We start from the raw sequence: 16,889 nt of genomic DNA on the forward strand, positions 1-16,889 counted from the left end.
GGTATATAGAGTATATGAACACACTCTAGGAATCTATCAGTCTTAGAACGGCCAACAAGCATACCGCCTTGCTCAATGTGGCCCACAAAGAACATGATGTCTTGAACGAAGTTTCTAGGCTCGTGGGATTTTCTCCGGAAGCTTCGACATCAGGCCGTTGCATTGAACGTAAAGTAAGGGTACTGGGAAATATATGATAGATCGACGCGATACCTACATACTTTAAAAAGCCAGCGCATACCTGCATGACGACTATATGATCAGGCACATGAAATATAAAGCCTTCTCAGGTTCTTCCGTCCTCAAATTGGCCTCTGGCTGACAGATTTCTGTCAGTCCCTAGATGTCTCCGAACTGAGTAACAGTAACAGACAACGAGGCAACTATATCAGCCACGTATCATGTAACTAAGAGACAATCACGGGAGAGCGTTACTACTATGGAAGATCTGGGGACATATTTAGGCTTGCCTGCATCTACTTCGAAATGATATGTAGATTATGCGGGAATTCTAGTAGCGAGATTAGTGCACGCTAGGGGAAAGGCTATCCGTATCAGGTCGAAAAATGGCTTAAAATGCTGCTCAAGAGCAACAAGAGCAATCAAGGTAGTCCAAGGGTACAGCATCTCGTATAGCTCGTCAAAACAATGATGGCTCACGACGTCGAGACGCGCCCATGTATCAGCCAAGTGGTGCATTCGTAAAAGTTGGAATTTCAGGGCTCTCATTCTTTAGAGCTTGCTGTTCTTGAAACGAAACGCTGCCACATACGTCACGAACCAGCACTAAATGCCGATGTATTGGAGACTGACCATTTTGTCTCGAGCTTCTTTCAGTTCTCTTCTTCTCGACGTGATTAATAGGTTACGGTTCCCATGATACCGATAGCTTCCCCTCTATATTGAGCGGAGCCCAATCCGCTATTCCTTCCAAGGTCATCTCGGGTTGCTTGCTCTTTCACATATATCCCCCGCACATGTTATGAATTAGGACGCGCGCGCAAACCAGCACAGCCCCGAATCAAACCTGGCGGTAGCACACATCCTATCTTCCGTATGTTGCGATAGGTAGCGCCGAAAATAACGCTTTCTGTAGCAGTGTAGTAGCAAAAACAATACGTCTATACAGGTAACTGATCTGGGGTAATAGGACGAAGTTGTTGGATTACAAGGGATCAGCGGTTCTAGAGTTGCCCGTATCACCTCAACAAAATACCAAGGCATGAGGTACAGTTGGACAACAATTTAGAGACTAGTTTTGTCCGTATAGACGCCGCGAAGTCACCTGGGCAGTGGTGGGCCTTGCTGCGAAGCGAGCGCAAGGCTGTCCCCATCGATATCAAAGCCTGTCCAACCTGTGACCTGGCCAGCGGTTGCCGAGAAGAGTGTTGTATAGTTGATTGTGCGATGAGGCAGTGATGTCGATATTTTGATTAAAAAAGCACTGTCGGGAGCCTTGGGTCCATGCTTGGAACACCAAACGAAATCGGGGCTGCGGGATTGCCGGATAGCAGAGACACAAAGCCGGAACATTTGCGGCATGTCAAGCCCGGGCACGTCGTTTATGCCCGGAGCGATATGAGGCTTTATCGCAAGGCCGGGACCTCTCCTGTAGGTTTGCGCGAGGCGGACATTCATGTACCTAAACCTGTTTCAGTGTTTCGTCGAAAGCTCGTCCGTTTCTACTGGTTCCGGACGTTCCCTTGAGATTGCGACACCACCGAGCAAATCTCTATGGTTCATTAATCGGGAAAGCATGGCGACCAGCGGTGACGGTACTGGGGCTAACCGTGCAGAGGCGAATAGGACAAATTGTCGTGGTATGTCTGCATGTTGCCAAGATGCTTGGGTTCCGGAGCTTGAAACACCTGATCCTCCCCAGATCTTGGCCGCAGCGGAAACAACCAGGATTTTTTTGGTGAGCGCAAGGCTTGGCTACGACTTAAGTGTGTTTCGACGAGTCGTTGGCGTTCCTGTAATCATTCCAGATTGAGGCGGATACCAAGGATTACTCTATTGGGCCGCTTGTCATGGGCTCATGGTGGTCCACAGTGCCGTAGTACGACTGGAATAGATGAAAAAAAGTGATTTGGCGATGGAGATTACAGCGGCGAGGTTGCACAGTCCTCTATGATAGGAAATGACGTCCGTGAGGATGTGCAAAGTCGTCTTGTATAAGTATCTCACAATCACCATTACAACAAAATCATCGCAGTCACCGGCTTTCGATACCAACTACCACTTTCACTTCTTCTGAACATATTCATTCATTCTTTTCTCTATCAACATGAAGGCTGTTGCTCTTTTCGCTCTGGTCGCGCCCATGGTGGCCGATGCCCATTACATTTTCAACCGTCTTATTGTGAACGGCGCCCAAGTTGGCGGCGACTATGCCTACGCTCGTAAGAACAGCAACAATTACATGCCGTCGTTCACCAGCGAGATTGTCAACTCTCCCGAGCTCCGCTGCAACAAGGGCGCTAAGCCCGGCAGCACCGGCACTCAAACTGTCAAGGCCGGCGACAAGATTGGCTTCAAGCTCGCCTACGACGAGTTGATTGAGCACCCCGGCTGTGGCTTTGTCTACATCTCCAAGGCTCCCGGCAAGGTCAACAATTACGACGGTTCTGGCGAGTGGACCAAGGTCATGCAGTCCTGCCTCAAGAACCCCAGCACCCCTGGTGTCGACACTGCTTGGGAGAGCTGGCAGAAGGACCGTCTTGAGTGGACCATTCAGAGGAGCGTCCCTGCTGGCGAGTACCTTGTTCGTGTTGAGCACATCGCCATCCACGAGGGTCACGTGGGGTAAGTTTCATCCACCACCACCCCAACTTCCACCCACCCCGCCACAACACCAAATACAACTGTGTAACGTAGCTAACGAACGAATCTAGTAAAGCTCAATTCTATATGCACGTGCCACCCAGGCCTCCAGAGTGAACTACTTTCGCTAACAAATAACAGGGAATGCTTCCAACTCAACATCCAGTCCTCCGGTACAGGAAAGCTCGGCCCCACCGTCAAGATTCCCGGTCTTTACAGCGCTCAGGACCCCGGTATTGCTTTCAACAAGTGGGTCAACCCCAAGTCCTACGTCGTTCCCGGCCCTCCGCTTTGGAACGGAAACTAAGCGGCTCGAGCTGGTTAGTTGGCTTGACAGTGTGCTACCTTCTTCTCGCATCACATCGTGAGAGCAGCACGATGGCAGGGAACAAGGCAGTGAGGAGACTACACTGACATGGGGGTGTGCACGGCGGAAAAAAAACGTAGATTTGGTTTAGATAGAGCCCAGTGCTTGGCTTGTTGCATAGACTAGCGCTCTTATCAGTGCAACCCCAATCAATCTATGCAATCAACCACAACTCAAGATCTTCCATCAAAGAACATGTGATGAGGCATTGCGCGACGATAGGTTAGCTGATAGTAGTCAGGATGTGGCCGGGTCGAAATTTGGTACCCAATCTTGGCAGTGCAAATATCGCACCCAGAAACCTACGTCCTGGGCAACCACAAATTACCTCCATCTCTGCAAAATTAGTGTTAGGGGCACAGGGTACGACGGGTTTTGCTTTTTGATTTTAGTAGGCTTAGGCTGGGGTCTACATATGCTTTTCATGCTTTAGTCTGTCTAGGTAGTAGGTATGTGAGGAGCACAAGTACTTGAATTGGTATGAGTATATCAGAAGAACCCTTGCTTGAATACCGACTATAGGCCTAGGAGCCCGACTAACTCGGTTATCGTGCAACATGTCTTCGCCTTCTTCCTTATCCTAAACATAGCTACTCCCAAAGTTGAACCTTTTTCATGACACGGATTGCTCGCGCTGAGTATAGCATGTACAGACGACTTCCTAGATGCCTTCTTCTTCCGCCATTGGTACATAGCGCAAGTTCAAAAAAATAATTACGATTGTTCTTTTTCGCTCGTACCTCTTACTTCGAGGTAGTAGCAAGAATGGGGGAAGACAGCGAAAAGGACGATATCATTCACTAATGGCGATGGCAATAGCAGTATGCCTTTGTCGCAGACAAAGAACGCCTGGAATAATGTCTGCAAGTACTGATGGTATCTGAATTCATAATCTGCGACCAAGGAAGGTTCCGAACAGTTCCGATGGCAATCCTGTTGCCTGAACGGTGACGCTGTTTTTCTTGGTCCGTGCGCGGCGTGAATGCGGTAGGCACGAACGAGTCTCTCACCACTAACACAATACCAAGAGCTTGAGGATACTTCGCAATTGTTCGCTCTGAAATCTGAGATCGAGCAGTTTTCCGAATGTCAACTTGAAACTGAACTTCACTCTTTCACCTCCTTGCCTCCTGCACTGTGTTTCCTTTTCATCAGACATCCTCACACTAGAGAATCTTTAATTATGGCAAGCCGCGAAGCCGTCGACAAGAAGTTTGATAAGGTCATCAACGAGATGATACACCTCTATGACACTGACGAGCTAGACCTGGCTATCGCAAAGGCTTACGAACTTCTGCACGAGACCTCCATGGCACCCTACCACCGTATGAAAGCATTTCTCTTACTTGGTAGCAGACTTGCTATCAGTCAGGTAACTCAGTTCGAACTGACTGAACTGACTGCCAAGACTCAGTTCAGTCAGTCAGTTCTTGAGGCAGCTGGACGTCAGTCCAGTCAGTTCAGAAGCCTCCAGACTGACTGAACTGACTGACGTTAGACTGACGTTAGCTGTTTTTAAAGCAGTATTTTAGAGTTGTGAAAGCCACATTTAGTGCGGCTTCGAAGCCGCGCTAGTCCTAGATATAAAGACACTAATCCTATATAAGTTAAAGCATCTAGCTTTAAGCTAATTAGAGTTTGCGGAAATGCGCTACCCGGTGCGCACCTAGTAAGCCTTTCGCGTCGCGTCGCGTCGCGTCTGCTATACACACGACGCTAGACTACTGTTGCCATAATACTTCTTGGTGTACTTCATGTCTACTCCCTCTAATTCAGGCCTTCGCCGCCTTGTAGAATGCGACAAGCGCAATTCTCCTCTACCATCGCTATCAAACGCGCCTACTGTTGGCGATACTGCGAGCGAGGCCCAGGCTGATGAGCCCTTGGCAGTACAGGCGGACTTCCCCAACGACGGCGACGACGACGACGACGACGACAATTACGACGGGCTTGATTTTAAGCGTGTGCCGTATCTTGAGCGGCGCCAGGTTGAGCGTAATAGTCGCGGTGGGCCAAAAAGCTGGATCTACCGCCACGGCTGGGCCGTCTGGCACCGCAAGTACAAGAAAAACTACTGGCTTTGCCGGTACTGCCATCAACGACGGAAGCAGGAGGCTTGCTACGAGGCTGACAGCACTACAAACGCCGGCCGACACCTCTCAAGCAACAAGCCTGGACACTCACACGGACCTAACGGACCTGTACCAATTGCTAGCCGGGAGGGCAATATTATGGGCGCGCTCGCAAAGTCCCAAGTATATATTATGAGGTCTAAAGGGATAGAAGTATCGCAAGAGGTAGCAAACGAGATAGCAGCAAGCTTTTCAACCTCTCGATTTCAGGACGCGCTGAAGGACTGGGTAGTCGCGGACAACCAGAGCCTTCGCGTAATAGAAACGCCGCAGTTTCGAGCCATGATTGCGGCCGTGAGCCCGCTAGCCGAAGCTCTCCTTTGGCGTAGCCACTAAACGCTCCACGATCATATTATTACTGAGTACAATACATACATACTAGCTGTTGCCAACTACCTTCGCGAAGCCCGGTCGCTTATACACGTGTCATTCGACAACTGGACTTCAACTGGTGGGCAGTATGCTTTTACTGGCCTCTGCGTACATTACCTTAACAGCGAGGGCAAGCTAGTTGACCACCTGCTTGGGTTGCCTGAGCTACACGGGGCGCACACTGGCAATAATATTGCCGCTGCAGCAACAACAATACTTCGGCTATTTGGCGTTGACAACGCGAGGGTTGGGTACTTTGTGCTTGACAACGCAAGTAACAATGATACTGCAGTTGAGTCCTTAGCAGAGGAGTTTGGCTTTATCGCAAGCGAGCGGCGGCTGCGGTGCTGCTGCCATATACTCAACCTAAGCGCACAATTAGTAATTTGGGGCAAAGACCGTAGCGCGTACGAGAATGAAGCCGCACACCTTGAGGAAGAGGAGAAGTACATGGATGAGTGGCGCAAATACGGTCCTGTTGGCGTCCTCTTTGACGTGATTGCGTCTATCTGTACGCCTCAAACTCGACAACTACTAGAGCGCCTACAGTGCGAGGAGGCAGAGTCTCTAGGTGTTACACCCCACATCCGGCAGCTTGTGAAGCCTGTTAAGACACGCTGGAATAGCTATTTCAACACGTTTGTCCGTGCAGCTGAGCTACACGGCCCTATCGATGGCTATATTGAGTGTAAACTTGAGGAGCATAGTGCTGCAACAGCAACCTCACGACGCCGGAAGAATCGTGAGCAGCTCCCTGCTGCCCAGCCACGGTTATATATACGCGAAGGGGGTCTAAGCGGCAAGGACTAGGCGACAATAACAGAATACATTCGACTCCTTGAGCCATTTGCCGAAGCTACACGGCTACTTAAAGGTCGCGGCCGACACGGCCGACACGGCGCTATATAGGAAGTTCTAGTAACGTTTGAGTAGCTTCTTAACCAGCTTAAGGCTCTCAAAGACCGCCTTAAGGATGTAAATTACGAAGATCTAGATGCGCCTGAAGATCATCTTATTACAAACGTTAACCTTGCACATTGTAAGCTTGCTAAGTACTACGCAAAATTCGATAACGCGCCTGTCTACTACACTGCTACAATACTACACCCGCACTACAAACACCACCTCTCAGCGCTCTGGAAGGTGCCTGACACCCATGTCACTGCCCGTGACGGTGTCCACTATCGCGACGGCTGGCTTGACAATAACCACCGGGCATTCCTGCGTATGTGGCAGGGGCGGAAGGACTCTGCAGCCACTTCAGCTCACACTGTAACGCCGCCGCGTAAGAAGCCCCGGCTAGGGATTTCAACGTCGCGATCAGCTTTTCTACAGTCGTCAATTGAGCAAAGCACACGGCAGTTAGAGGCAAGCCTTGCTGAGGATGAGTATGAGATATGGAAGCGGCAACCAGCGTTAGCTGAGGAGGATTGGCTGTCTCTTAATCCGCTTCTATACTGGGAGTCAGTTGCTGGGCAGTTCCCTATACTCTCAAAGTTCGCTATTGACGTCCTAACAATACCAGCAGCAGCGGCAGACTGTGAGCGGACTTTCAGCGAGCTTGGCGACATGTTAGGCACCCGGAGACTCCATATGAAGCCAGAGCTTATTTCAGCTTTGCAGAGCTTGAAGAGCTGGAAGAGGCTTGGTATACAGCCAACAACTACCTCAGCTTCTGGGCTAGCGCGCACACTATCAGAGGAAGAAATCTCAAAAGTACAGGAGCATTTATCTCAGTTCGACGTCAGGTAACTCAGTTCAGTCAGTCCAGTCAGTCCGCAGGCCGCGGCGACGTCAGTTCAGTCAGTCAGTTTTAGTTTAATTGAAAAGTCTTGGCAGTCAGTCCAGTCCAGTTCAGTGACCTCAGGACGTCAGTTCAGTCAGTCCAGAGAGCTCCGGACTGACTGAACTGACTGATAGCAACTCTGCTTGGTAGCACACGAAGATTGGGGCGAGGCAAATGTGTGTCGCGTTAGGGCTTTAAGGATCTGGACATTGATTAGGCAATCTAATCCCCCGGGCCAAAATGAGAAAGTCGACATTGCCATCAAAGAAGCCTAAGAAGAACTGGAGGATCTTGACAAAGTGCTGAAAGACGATAAGTCAGAGGGCGATTACGATTGCGAGGACATTGAGATGAAGGAGGAAGTAGATGAAGTATATGAAGTAGATGAAGTAGATGAAGGAGATGAAGAACTGGACTGGGAAGCCATGGACGAACTTGACATCAACGAGCTCTCTGGCTATGTTTCTGAGGATTCTGACCACGAGGCACAGAATGAAGGTACTTTAACTCTCGCTTACCCCCAAAATACATGCTGACAGCTGCTACGTAGGTCAGAAGTAGCTTACGGCAGCAGCGCTACCAAGGCGATGGTCTAGGTCCGAACGCCAAGGCTGCAGGTGGTGGGTTCGACGCACAACCACGGTACACTCGCGTACCACTATCATGTCTCAGCTAGGCAGGATACAGGGATTCTCTCTACAAGACTTCGAGTCTAAGATTGATTATTTCGACATATCAATGGTACAACCTGTGGACGGGTGTGTCTCTGCTAGGCGTGTAGACAGCATTCATACATCTACAAGTCGGGTAATTCGAGACTCAGCAACTTTCATATCATGCGATGCTGATGTGATGATGCAAATTATCGATTTATTGCCTTTAAAAAGCACACATAAAGATACAAGCTGATTATAATCTCACTAAGACTACAGATCCCAACTCTTCATATTAATCACGATATTAACAACAGCAACAACCATCCTACCTCAAGAAACCATCAGCGTCATACAAACTCCCCGGCGTCCCGAACCCATCCCCTACTACCCTCCCATTCGGACTCGTAACCTGAATGCGCACATTCGGCGTCCCCACGCCCAGAGCACTGCGCTTCCTATACCGCGAACTATGCCTCCTGCCATTACTATCTCTGTTCTTCTTAGTATGCGAATGCGTACACGAATCTTCGTCTTCCTGTTTCGGTGACGAAGCATCCTTTGCGACTTCAAAGTCGCGTTTCCTGCCCTGTTTCGAGAGCGGTGTGTAGGGAGTGGCGAGAGGGGATGATGCAAGAGGTTTATAGCGATCTTTTGGTTTAGTGGGAGAGGACGGTGGGGCTGGGGTGTTTGAAGTCCAGAATTTCTCACTTTCTTCCCAGATGCTGCTGGAGCGCTGGGATGCGTCTGCTGTGGTTTGATCTTCTTCTACTATGCCTACGTTTGTGGAGCGCTCGGGTTGGGCGGAAGAGATGGATGTCATGCTTGTGTCCTCGTTGATATCCAGCATGGTACATCCTTCGTCGTAGTCTTCTATTATACTGCCGACTAGCCTCCTACCTTCAACTTCGTCGAGTTCAACAGAACATTCGTCTTCTAGTTCGTCGAGCCAGCTCTCGTCGCCGGGGACTTGCATGCTATCTTCTCGGCCCAGTCTAAGGTATCGTCGCTCGCCCCGTCCGGTCTTTGCTTTCTTGGCATCTGCTGCGTCAGAGTTCATCCGCCTTAGTGCGGCGATGGATGAGCGCAGTGGCCGAGGAGGGGAGCCCCGTGGTCCGCGTGGTCCGCGCGACGGAGGGGTGAGCCTTGGTAATTCGGCAAAGTTGATGGAGAGATTATTGTTCGGTAATTGAGCATGGTTTGGCCATGGCGAACAAGGGAATACAGGGCTTGGAAGCTCTATAGGCGAGGATGTAGGCGATGGTGATGGCGAAGGCAGGGTGTAGTTGGAGCTAAACTGCACAGAACCCACACGACCTATCGTAGGCGAGTCAGAAGTTTTCACACTCAGCGGGCTCGATGTGAATGCAGCGTCGAGAAGAGGGTCGAACATCGATCGTGCGGAGTCCGGTGACGTCGGTATTGCCAGAATCGGCCAACTACTATTTGGAGATTTGAAGATACTGACATTGCCCTCATCAAAACTGCTGTTGAGCATGCTAAAATCATCCTTGCTGGTCATTGATGGGTCGATAGTATCGGCTGGTTCCTCGGGGATGATGGTAGCATGAATGGGCAGGTTATATGCCGAGTGAGCACCTAATGTGAAACTTGGTGGGGACAACGTTTTGGGTGAGACTGGAGGCGAGTCGTACTGCAACCGACCAGTGTCAGCAGTTTTTTGTGAACTAACAGACGATTCTTCCGGAATGGTGGCAAAGGCAGACTGGAAAGCTCGCGGATTAGCGTTTGTTGGCGTTTGGTATGTGCAGCTGGGGTTTTCAGGATCGCATTCGTCGATGTCGATTATGCTTGTTGGCGAGGGCGACCGCTCTCGCCGAGAATATTGCGTTCCGAACGGATACTGCTGTAGAAATGGCGTCTCAAGCATCCAGGTTCCACCGAATTCGTACCTCTGGGCGTGAGGAAAGGAAAGTGGGCGGGTCATATCAATGTCCACTGGCTCGATGACGGATGGCGCCGTGGGGAACTTTGATAAACTGAAAATAGAGCCATCACTCAACCGCTTCTGCTCCCTTTCTGATAGATGAAGGAGGATGTGATCGGTTGGTGAGACTACAAAGGATTGATCGTAGCCTACCAGCGTAAGTTCGGGAGAGGTCGACGTCAGGGAAGCTCGTATCGAGGTTGCATTGAACTTCAGCTCAGGGGCAAACGTCGAAGAGCGTGGCGGTGATGGCAGTGAGCTTGTGTTCGATGATCCCAATCCTAATCCAGAAGACTTGTTTGTAGAACCACTATGTGCCACGTCAATCCCTTTATCCATCACCCAAGACGCGCTTGCTGGTCGACTGGGTGGACCATGAATGGTTGGTACCAGAGATATTCGGACACTGTTCTTCCTTCGATGTCATTGACGGGCTGCTGGACTACCTTTCAAGGCAGACGGTTTTCCGGATGGTGAAATGGAGGCATAGTCCCATTGGAACGGATTTCCCCCGCTGCTTCTCGAAGATGTCTGCGAGGACTGACGTTTGGGCTGACGCATGGCTCCATTCAGGGTCTGTGAGTTGTTGTTTGTTGTTAATTGTCTTTCTGGTGATCCAGCTGCAGAGACCATGGTCTTCGACTTGCGCTTTGGCGTTGTCGTGTTACGCGACGTGATAGGACTGGTAGATGAAGTCAACTTGCTCAAAGCGAGGCTTGCGCTCTCATGGCTGCGACAGAAAACTCTGGGCTTGATATAACATTTCCGTCGGTAGGATTGTGTTCCTTCTGTACTTCGGGAGACTCTGTAGTGCCAAGCGAGAACCTGGCTTGACTAGGCTTGCTACGAAGATCCAGCGTATCTCGGAACGATCTTCCCCCAGCGAGAGAAGACCCTTTCGCATTAGGCTTTGTAATATTTTGCCCGCTAAACTTGGTCGACTGGGACACGATGGGACTCAAGCGTGTAGCAAGTGTCGAAGTATCAGCAGACCCGAAGCTTGAGATTGAGAGTTGGGAGGGCGCATGCTTGAGTTGGCTACGTCGTTTGGCCTCGCTCTTGATACGAGCGATATCCAATGCAAGAGGAGGAAGAATCATATCCGGGGCTTTTCCCGACAGCTGGCTGCAAAGACTGGCAGATCTCGCTCGCAGCTGAGGGCGTGAAGATGAAGCGGATGGTACTCCGGCCACAGACCGTGCTCGTAAGAGACGCATGCTACCATCCAAGCTTTCAAGAGATCGGCCAGCCAGTTGATCATCTAAAGCATTTATATTGGAGTATTGGTTTTGGTTGCGGAAGGCTGGGTGATCGCGTAGCAAGGACTGGGCCGAAGACGCTCGGCTTGTATAGTCTCTGGACAATGCTAGTGAAGTCCTTACCATATCCAAATGAGAAACTGTTCAGTATTGGCTTCAAGGGCGAGAGCTTTGGGTCTTCTATCACTGTGGAGAGCCTGGAGACCTTTATCTTTCTCATCTGAACCCCGTGTCCAGATAGTCGACGGGCCGAGAATGGCCATAAGAGGCGGTTGTTCCTCTTCACCCTATCAGTGGGCGGAGCTGGCACATAATGCGCAGGGACGGTGTTTGAATCTGTCGATCGAAATGTCTCCACGGATGTCAAAGCGCCCCATCCCGATGCTCTATTGAATGGTAGAAAAGTGTTCCGTCTCAAAACAGCGCGCGGTCTCGATACCGTTTCTTGCCTTGCTTCATTATGGACCTGTGTGATCATGACACCCCTTTGCTCCAAATCCGCAAGTAGCCTCTTGTGTATCTTCCTGGCATGGACGAGTCGGAATACCAGCAAGGCTAGAACGCACAACAGGATTGCACCGACACTGCTGACAATTGCGATAATGGCCGTGGTGCTTAGCTGCGCGCCCGCGGTGTCGCGCCTGTAAATGTGAGGCATTGCTGCTGTTATGAGTTGGGGTCATTCAGACGTTCGAGATTGGTAGTCGATTAGTGCTGCTTCGATTCGATCTCGTGGCTCGGTTATACGCTGTTTATTGTGGGGTCTTAGGGTAAACTTGATGTGATTAGACTGCGTAGTGTTTTAGAATATATTAGATCCTCCTCTTGATAGATTAATCCCGTGTCCAAGTATCAACGCACACGAACGACGAACGAACGAACAGCGCAACAACGTCGTGACAAAAGTTAACACGAACCTTTCCGAACAGAATGGGAACGCGCATGTAAACATACATGCTGGTGTAGTCCTGCTTCAACATCGTTGTCAGGGTAAGTGAAGGAATGCAGGTGAAAATATGAAGAGCAAAACAAGAGGGCTACAGAGCCTCACGAGGTACATGTGTGGAATGTAACATATCGCATCTAGCCGACCACAGGTCCAGCCACACAGGGAGAGCCACTTCAGCTTTTGCGAGTAACTCGAGAACGAGCCTCCAAAGATCCAGGTGGTTTACCCTTGATCGTTCACCTGGCGATTAACGCAGCGTGCCATGACACGCCCATGTCCAGCCAGACAGAAAAATCCTGAGTTGCAATGTTTTTTGTAGAATTCTTTGAGGTAGATCCAAGCTTCCGTAAAAGTCGTATTCTGCGTCAGTGCAACAGCGCAGCGGTGGGAGAGCCCGGCGTCCCGAAAGGAGGGCAGAATCGCGAGGCAACTACCAAAGTCACTCTTCATGTCTCTGCTTGACTGTGTTGTGGGTTCAACAATCCAGACTGGATCGCATATATAAAATATCGACGGCATGGCCAACAATGAAGATCAATTCCAACCGCCAGGTCGTGAATTGACGGAGTAGTACCATCAATCTGTGAGTGCGTCCCGCGCGTCATTGGAGGGGACGCACTTATAGTACGTGGTTTGACGGCGCATATCGCATATTGAAACATTCACAGTGTGGGCAATGCATAAAGTCGGACGAAAATCGCAAGATCGGGATGAAAGCGATCGAAAAGTGGCTGCATATGGTGGTGGCGAAAATCGTTCCTAGGGCCCGCATTCTAGCGGGAACCGCAAACCACCATAATCAACACCTACTATCGAACCTACCAAATTAGGCAATCTTACAGAGACCATCCCCTGTTTCGTGCAGGTGGGTGTGCAGGTTACCGTCATCCACGCCTTCATCGCACCTACCTAATTAGGAAAGCCCCATCTAAGTATACTGTTGTACTACCTTCCAGCGCTCAACACCTTTATCAAACCTACCTAAAGTAGAAACTCCTTTACCTTGTACTGGCTAGCCGAGGAGCTGTTGAACTGCCGCAATCAACAGTGTTGTAGAGTTACCCAAAATGGAAGTGACACAGCAGCTAGGAGGGGTGGGGTACGTTGTGAAACCTGCAGCGATCAATGGTATTCGTGCTATCGGCAATCAACAGGTTGCGATAATATCCTATTCTAGTTAAGTAATAGTAAGTGAAAGGAAAGCTTACGTAAACCCCTGCTAACAGACAGTAAAAACTGCGTCCGTTGCAAACCTAATAGAATCAATACTTGTCCGAGAATTACCTTATGTGGGCAGGAGATGAGTCTACCGTTCTTTTCCGACCTGTACTATTCTGGTGCTGTAATCCACAGTCTGGGTCGAAATTACCCAATAGAGACAGCAACTACTCGCGTGAAACCTGCAGTAATCAACAGCAATGCCGCGTGACGACAAAAGGAAAAGACGCCGTAATCAACACCCAAGAGTGTGTAATTACTTAAGATGGGCAGTGAGTTGGATGCCGAGTGAAACCCTCCAGAATCCACGGTTTCGAACATTATTGCCTGAACTAGGATGTGACGCAACACGAGACAAGCCCGCTTGGGGCCGAGACCCTTCTGCTTAGCCGGACGCTTACTGTCTTCAACGTTTGTGAGGATATTGCCTATCTGGGTCATATATTCAGGTATGTCATTTGGCATTTTCAAGTATGTAGAATTAAAGATGAGAAAAAATTGTTATATGCACATTGCGAAAAGCGCTACATAGGCTTGAACGAGTGGGCGCACTGCCAAACTCTGGGTATAAATATGAGTATGCAAGAAGAGAAGTATAAAGACAAGCAAGAAGGCCCCAAATCAAAACGTCAAGCCCGGCTTGTTCTTCCTCCAAAACATCGCTTTGGCCGCATTTACCGTCTGCGGCGGCGGGTCAAACTTTGGCTGTGCCTCTTCGATATCCATCTGCTCCAACTTCCTCTGCGAGTTTCTCTTCAACTCCCGCTTCAGATTGCGCTCGTCCTTCTTGCGCATCCAGGCAGCCCAGATAAAGTAGATCGCAATAATCAAACCCATGCCGCCGATGATACCACCAACAACGGCGCCGGCTAGGCCTTGGCTTTGCCACTGGGACACTTTGGGGCGCACATATGCTACTGGCGTAGACTTGGGGCAAAAGGTCACGGGCATGACGAAGTTGTTCTTTTGGACTGCCTTGGCGAGGAAGAAGTTGTTACTTTCATAGTCGGCCATTAGGTAGACCTGACCGAGGAAGGCGGTGCCTAGGTAGAATGGGGCCTTGTCGGACTCCTTACGGTCTTGCATGGGTGTAATGTTTGAGGCGTTCATCAAGACTTCAGGTGGGAGGGTGACGGCAAAACCGTCCTCGAGAACGATGGAGAGTGTACCATTGAATGCGTTTTTCAGCTTCAAGGAGTGGTCGCCCCATGTATTGTCCTGCTCAGCGCCCAGCTGATTGATGAAGTTTTGGGTGATCTGGTATGGTAGCGAGAAGGGGTGCTGTTCCGTCGTGATTTGGGCCTCAAAGCTTTCGGATCGTGACTTCACGCCAGTAGAAGCTGTGTTGTCAAAGAGCGACACATTGCCGTTTCCATCCGCATTGGTAAGGACGACATCCTTGATGCGGACGCTCATTGGGCTGATGTTTTCCATGTTCATGGGGTACCTGTGCGGTTCCCCTGTAAACCGACCCGAATCGTATCCGCCAAACACATTGCTGCCGTTGACCATGCCCCCAGCACGTTCAAACCCATGTCCAATGTACAGTGAGTACGTTCTTCCGGCTATTATGTCTTGCGCAACAAGGTCTCGTAATAGAGTCGACGATGATCCCATGCCAACTCGTTCCGGTGTAATCGACCCTGAATCAGCTACCTCAATCGTCGAGTTCTCCAGAAGTGTTTGCGATGCGCCATCCGATTCGAAATAGTGTGTGTAGAGTCGGAGTACTTCTTGGCCAAAGGATGCGGTGAACCCATCTTGAGCTTTGTCCAATGACTGGAAGCTGACGTCTTGCACGAAGCTGTACAAAGTATCAGTAAAAGCACCCGTCGTCATCAAGGTGTAACATACGAAGTCGAATCTTGGGGGTTGAAGAAGCCTCCTGTACTATTGAAGCAGTTTCGGAGCGTACTATTATCTTTACAGTAGTCGCTTGATGCAAAGGATGTGTGGTTTTGTTGTAATGATGGCCATAGGCTTTGGTTTTGTGCTGGCGTGCCTAGTCCGATGAAGGACCCATATTGAAAGACTGGAGAGTCATGAACAGCTCGCTTATGAATGTCGACATAGATCGGTTTCTTGGTGCAATTTGAAGCGACTGTTGACTGAGCAAACAGCACGGTCGCTGAGAGGTAAAAAAGAAGTGAGGCCATGACGGATGGTGAGAGACGCTCGTGTCCAGCAAGCTGTAGGTCAGGAAAGAACACAAGAGGCTTGGCACATGGAGAGGCAGAAATGCACAATAACACTGCGAAACGTCTAAAGCTCGAGTTGTGGAGATGCCAGAGGCCAAGCGGTGTCTTTGTAGGCCCGCATCATCTGTACTCGGATACACTAAAATGAGACCAAGGGCGGCCAGCCATTCACAGCGAAGGTCAGCTATTCTTGCTTTGCGGAAACATCCATAGTACTCCAGTATATGGCGCATGGCTGCATCCCTGGGCGCTGTCTAGAGCCGCATGAGACTGGAGAGCGCCTGCTGATACTGTTGTGGAAGTACTACGGCTTCGGGGAGGATACGGCGTGAGCGCTTCGACTAGGTTCATACCTCTGGAGAACGACGGTCCGCTCGGAAAATAAGCATCACCGAATTAGGGGCTTCACTGATTGGGTACTTTCCGGAGGGTGTTGTACCAAAGATAGTGGGCGTTTACAAGGCATGGTCGATTGGGCGTGGGCTTCTCGCGAGCGTCCTAAGCGCCCGAACATTGACGCACGAGCCTCGGTGCAGATGTGGAGCCAACACCAAGAGCTATTCTTAACTTCTCGCCATTAAGAGATTATGCAGCAATCCGATTCGAGGACGGTGCGCCGCCGATTTACTGATTGTCTTGTCACCCATCCCGCACTCCATAGATCTTCCCCCACATCTGCTTGCACGTTCTATTTCCTACCCAGTGGGTCCAGCTCGTACATGCGGGTTCATGATTCCCTGTCTGATTAGATGAATTTCTCTATTTTCTAAGGCAACTCTATCGAGCATTTCCATTGCGTTGTAACTGATTCATGATACCGTTACCCGCTGTTGCGTGAGACGTACCACGACGGCTTCACGAGGGATGCTCAGGTGCTTATGCTGATTGCATGCTATGCATACATGAAGTCCGACGCGTAACGGGAGTCTCACTTTCTCGTAGTGCATGCTTGTTGGCTCGTTCTGATCTTCATCTCATTCTGCATCTGACAATAATCATTTGTATCAGATGACAACACAGTGTGTGAGGAACCGCCCTGAAAGCGCGCGATAAAGTTGGCTGGGTTCCCACTGTGCCAATCATCTGCTTATGCATGTCTCACTTCTCTGAGAAAAGCGCTCTACAAGTGTTGATGCAACGCTTAACCGGGTTTGTTGAATAACTACGTATGAGCTTGGAACCTG

General features: G+C 50.0%; 4 protein-coding genes across 4 annotated transcripts; 2 read left to right on the forward strand and 2 right to left on the reverse strand.

The window, feature by feature from the left end:
- Window positions 1–2,287: 2,287 nt before the first annotated feature.
- PtrM4_127850 (Glyco-hydro-61 domain containing protein) lies at window positions 2,288–3,130 on the forward strand (the record flags this gene model as incomplete). Its single annotated transcript, XM_066108838.1, has 2 exons — window positions 2,288–2,805; window positions 2,965–3,130. 2 exons carry the CDS (start codon window positions 2,288–2,290, stop codon window positions 3,128–3,130), a joined length of 684 nt encoding a protein of 227 aa, XP_065960830.1.
- A 1,243-nt stretch (window positions 3,131–4,373) lies between these two features.
- PtrM4_127860 (Dimer-Tnp-hAT domain containing protein) lies at window positions 4,374–7,446 on the forward strand (the record flags this gene model as incomplete). The annotated part of the gene is made up of 4 exons (XM_066108839.1): window positions 4,374–4,562; window positions 5,179–5,647; window positions 5,705–6,436; window positions 6,656–7,446. 4 exons carry the CDS (start codon window positions 4,374–4,376, stop codon window positions 7,444–7,446), a joined length of 2,181 nt encoding a protein of 726 aa, XP_065960831.1.
- A 1,015-nt stretch (window positions 7,447–8,461) lies between these two features.
- Window positions 8,462–11,603, reverse strand: PtrM4_127870 (uncharacterized protein; the record flags this gene model as incomplete). The annotated part of the gene is made up of 3 exons (XM_066108840.1): window positions 8,462–9,174; window positions 9,481–10,391; window positions 11,464–11,603. 3 exons carry the CDS (start codon window positions 11,601–11,603, stop codon window positions 8,462–8,464), a joined length of 1,764 nt encoding a protein of 587 aa, XP_065960832.1.
- Window positions 11,604–14,128: 2,525 nt separating this feature from the next.
- Window positions 14,129–15,663, reverse strand: PtrM4_127880 (Asp domain containing protein; the record flags this gene model as incomplete). Its single annotated transcript, XM_001939844.1, has 2 exons — window positions 14,129–15,311; window positions 15,362–15,663. 2 exons carry the CDS (start codon window positions 15,661–15,663, stop codon window positions 14,129–14,131), a joined length of 1,485 nt encoding a protein of 494 aa, XP_001939879.1.
- Window positions 15,664–16,889: the final 1,226 nt, after the last annotated feature.

Source organism: Pyrenophora tritici-repentis, chromosome 7 (assembly GCF_003171515.1).
Source record: "Pyrenophora tritici-repentis strain M4 chromosome 7, whole genome shotgun sequence".
NCBI lineage: Eukaryota > Fungi > Ascomycota > Dothideomycetes > Pleosporales > Pleosporaceae > Pyrenophora > Pyrenophora tritici-repentis.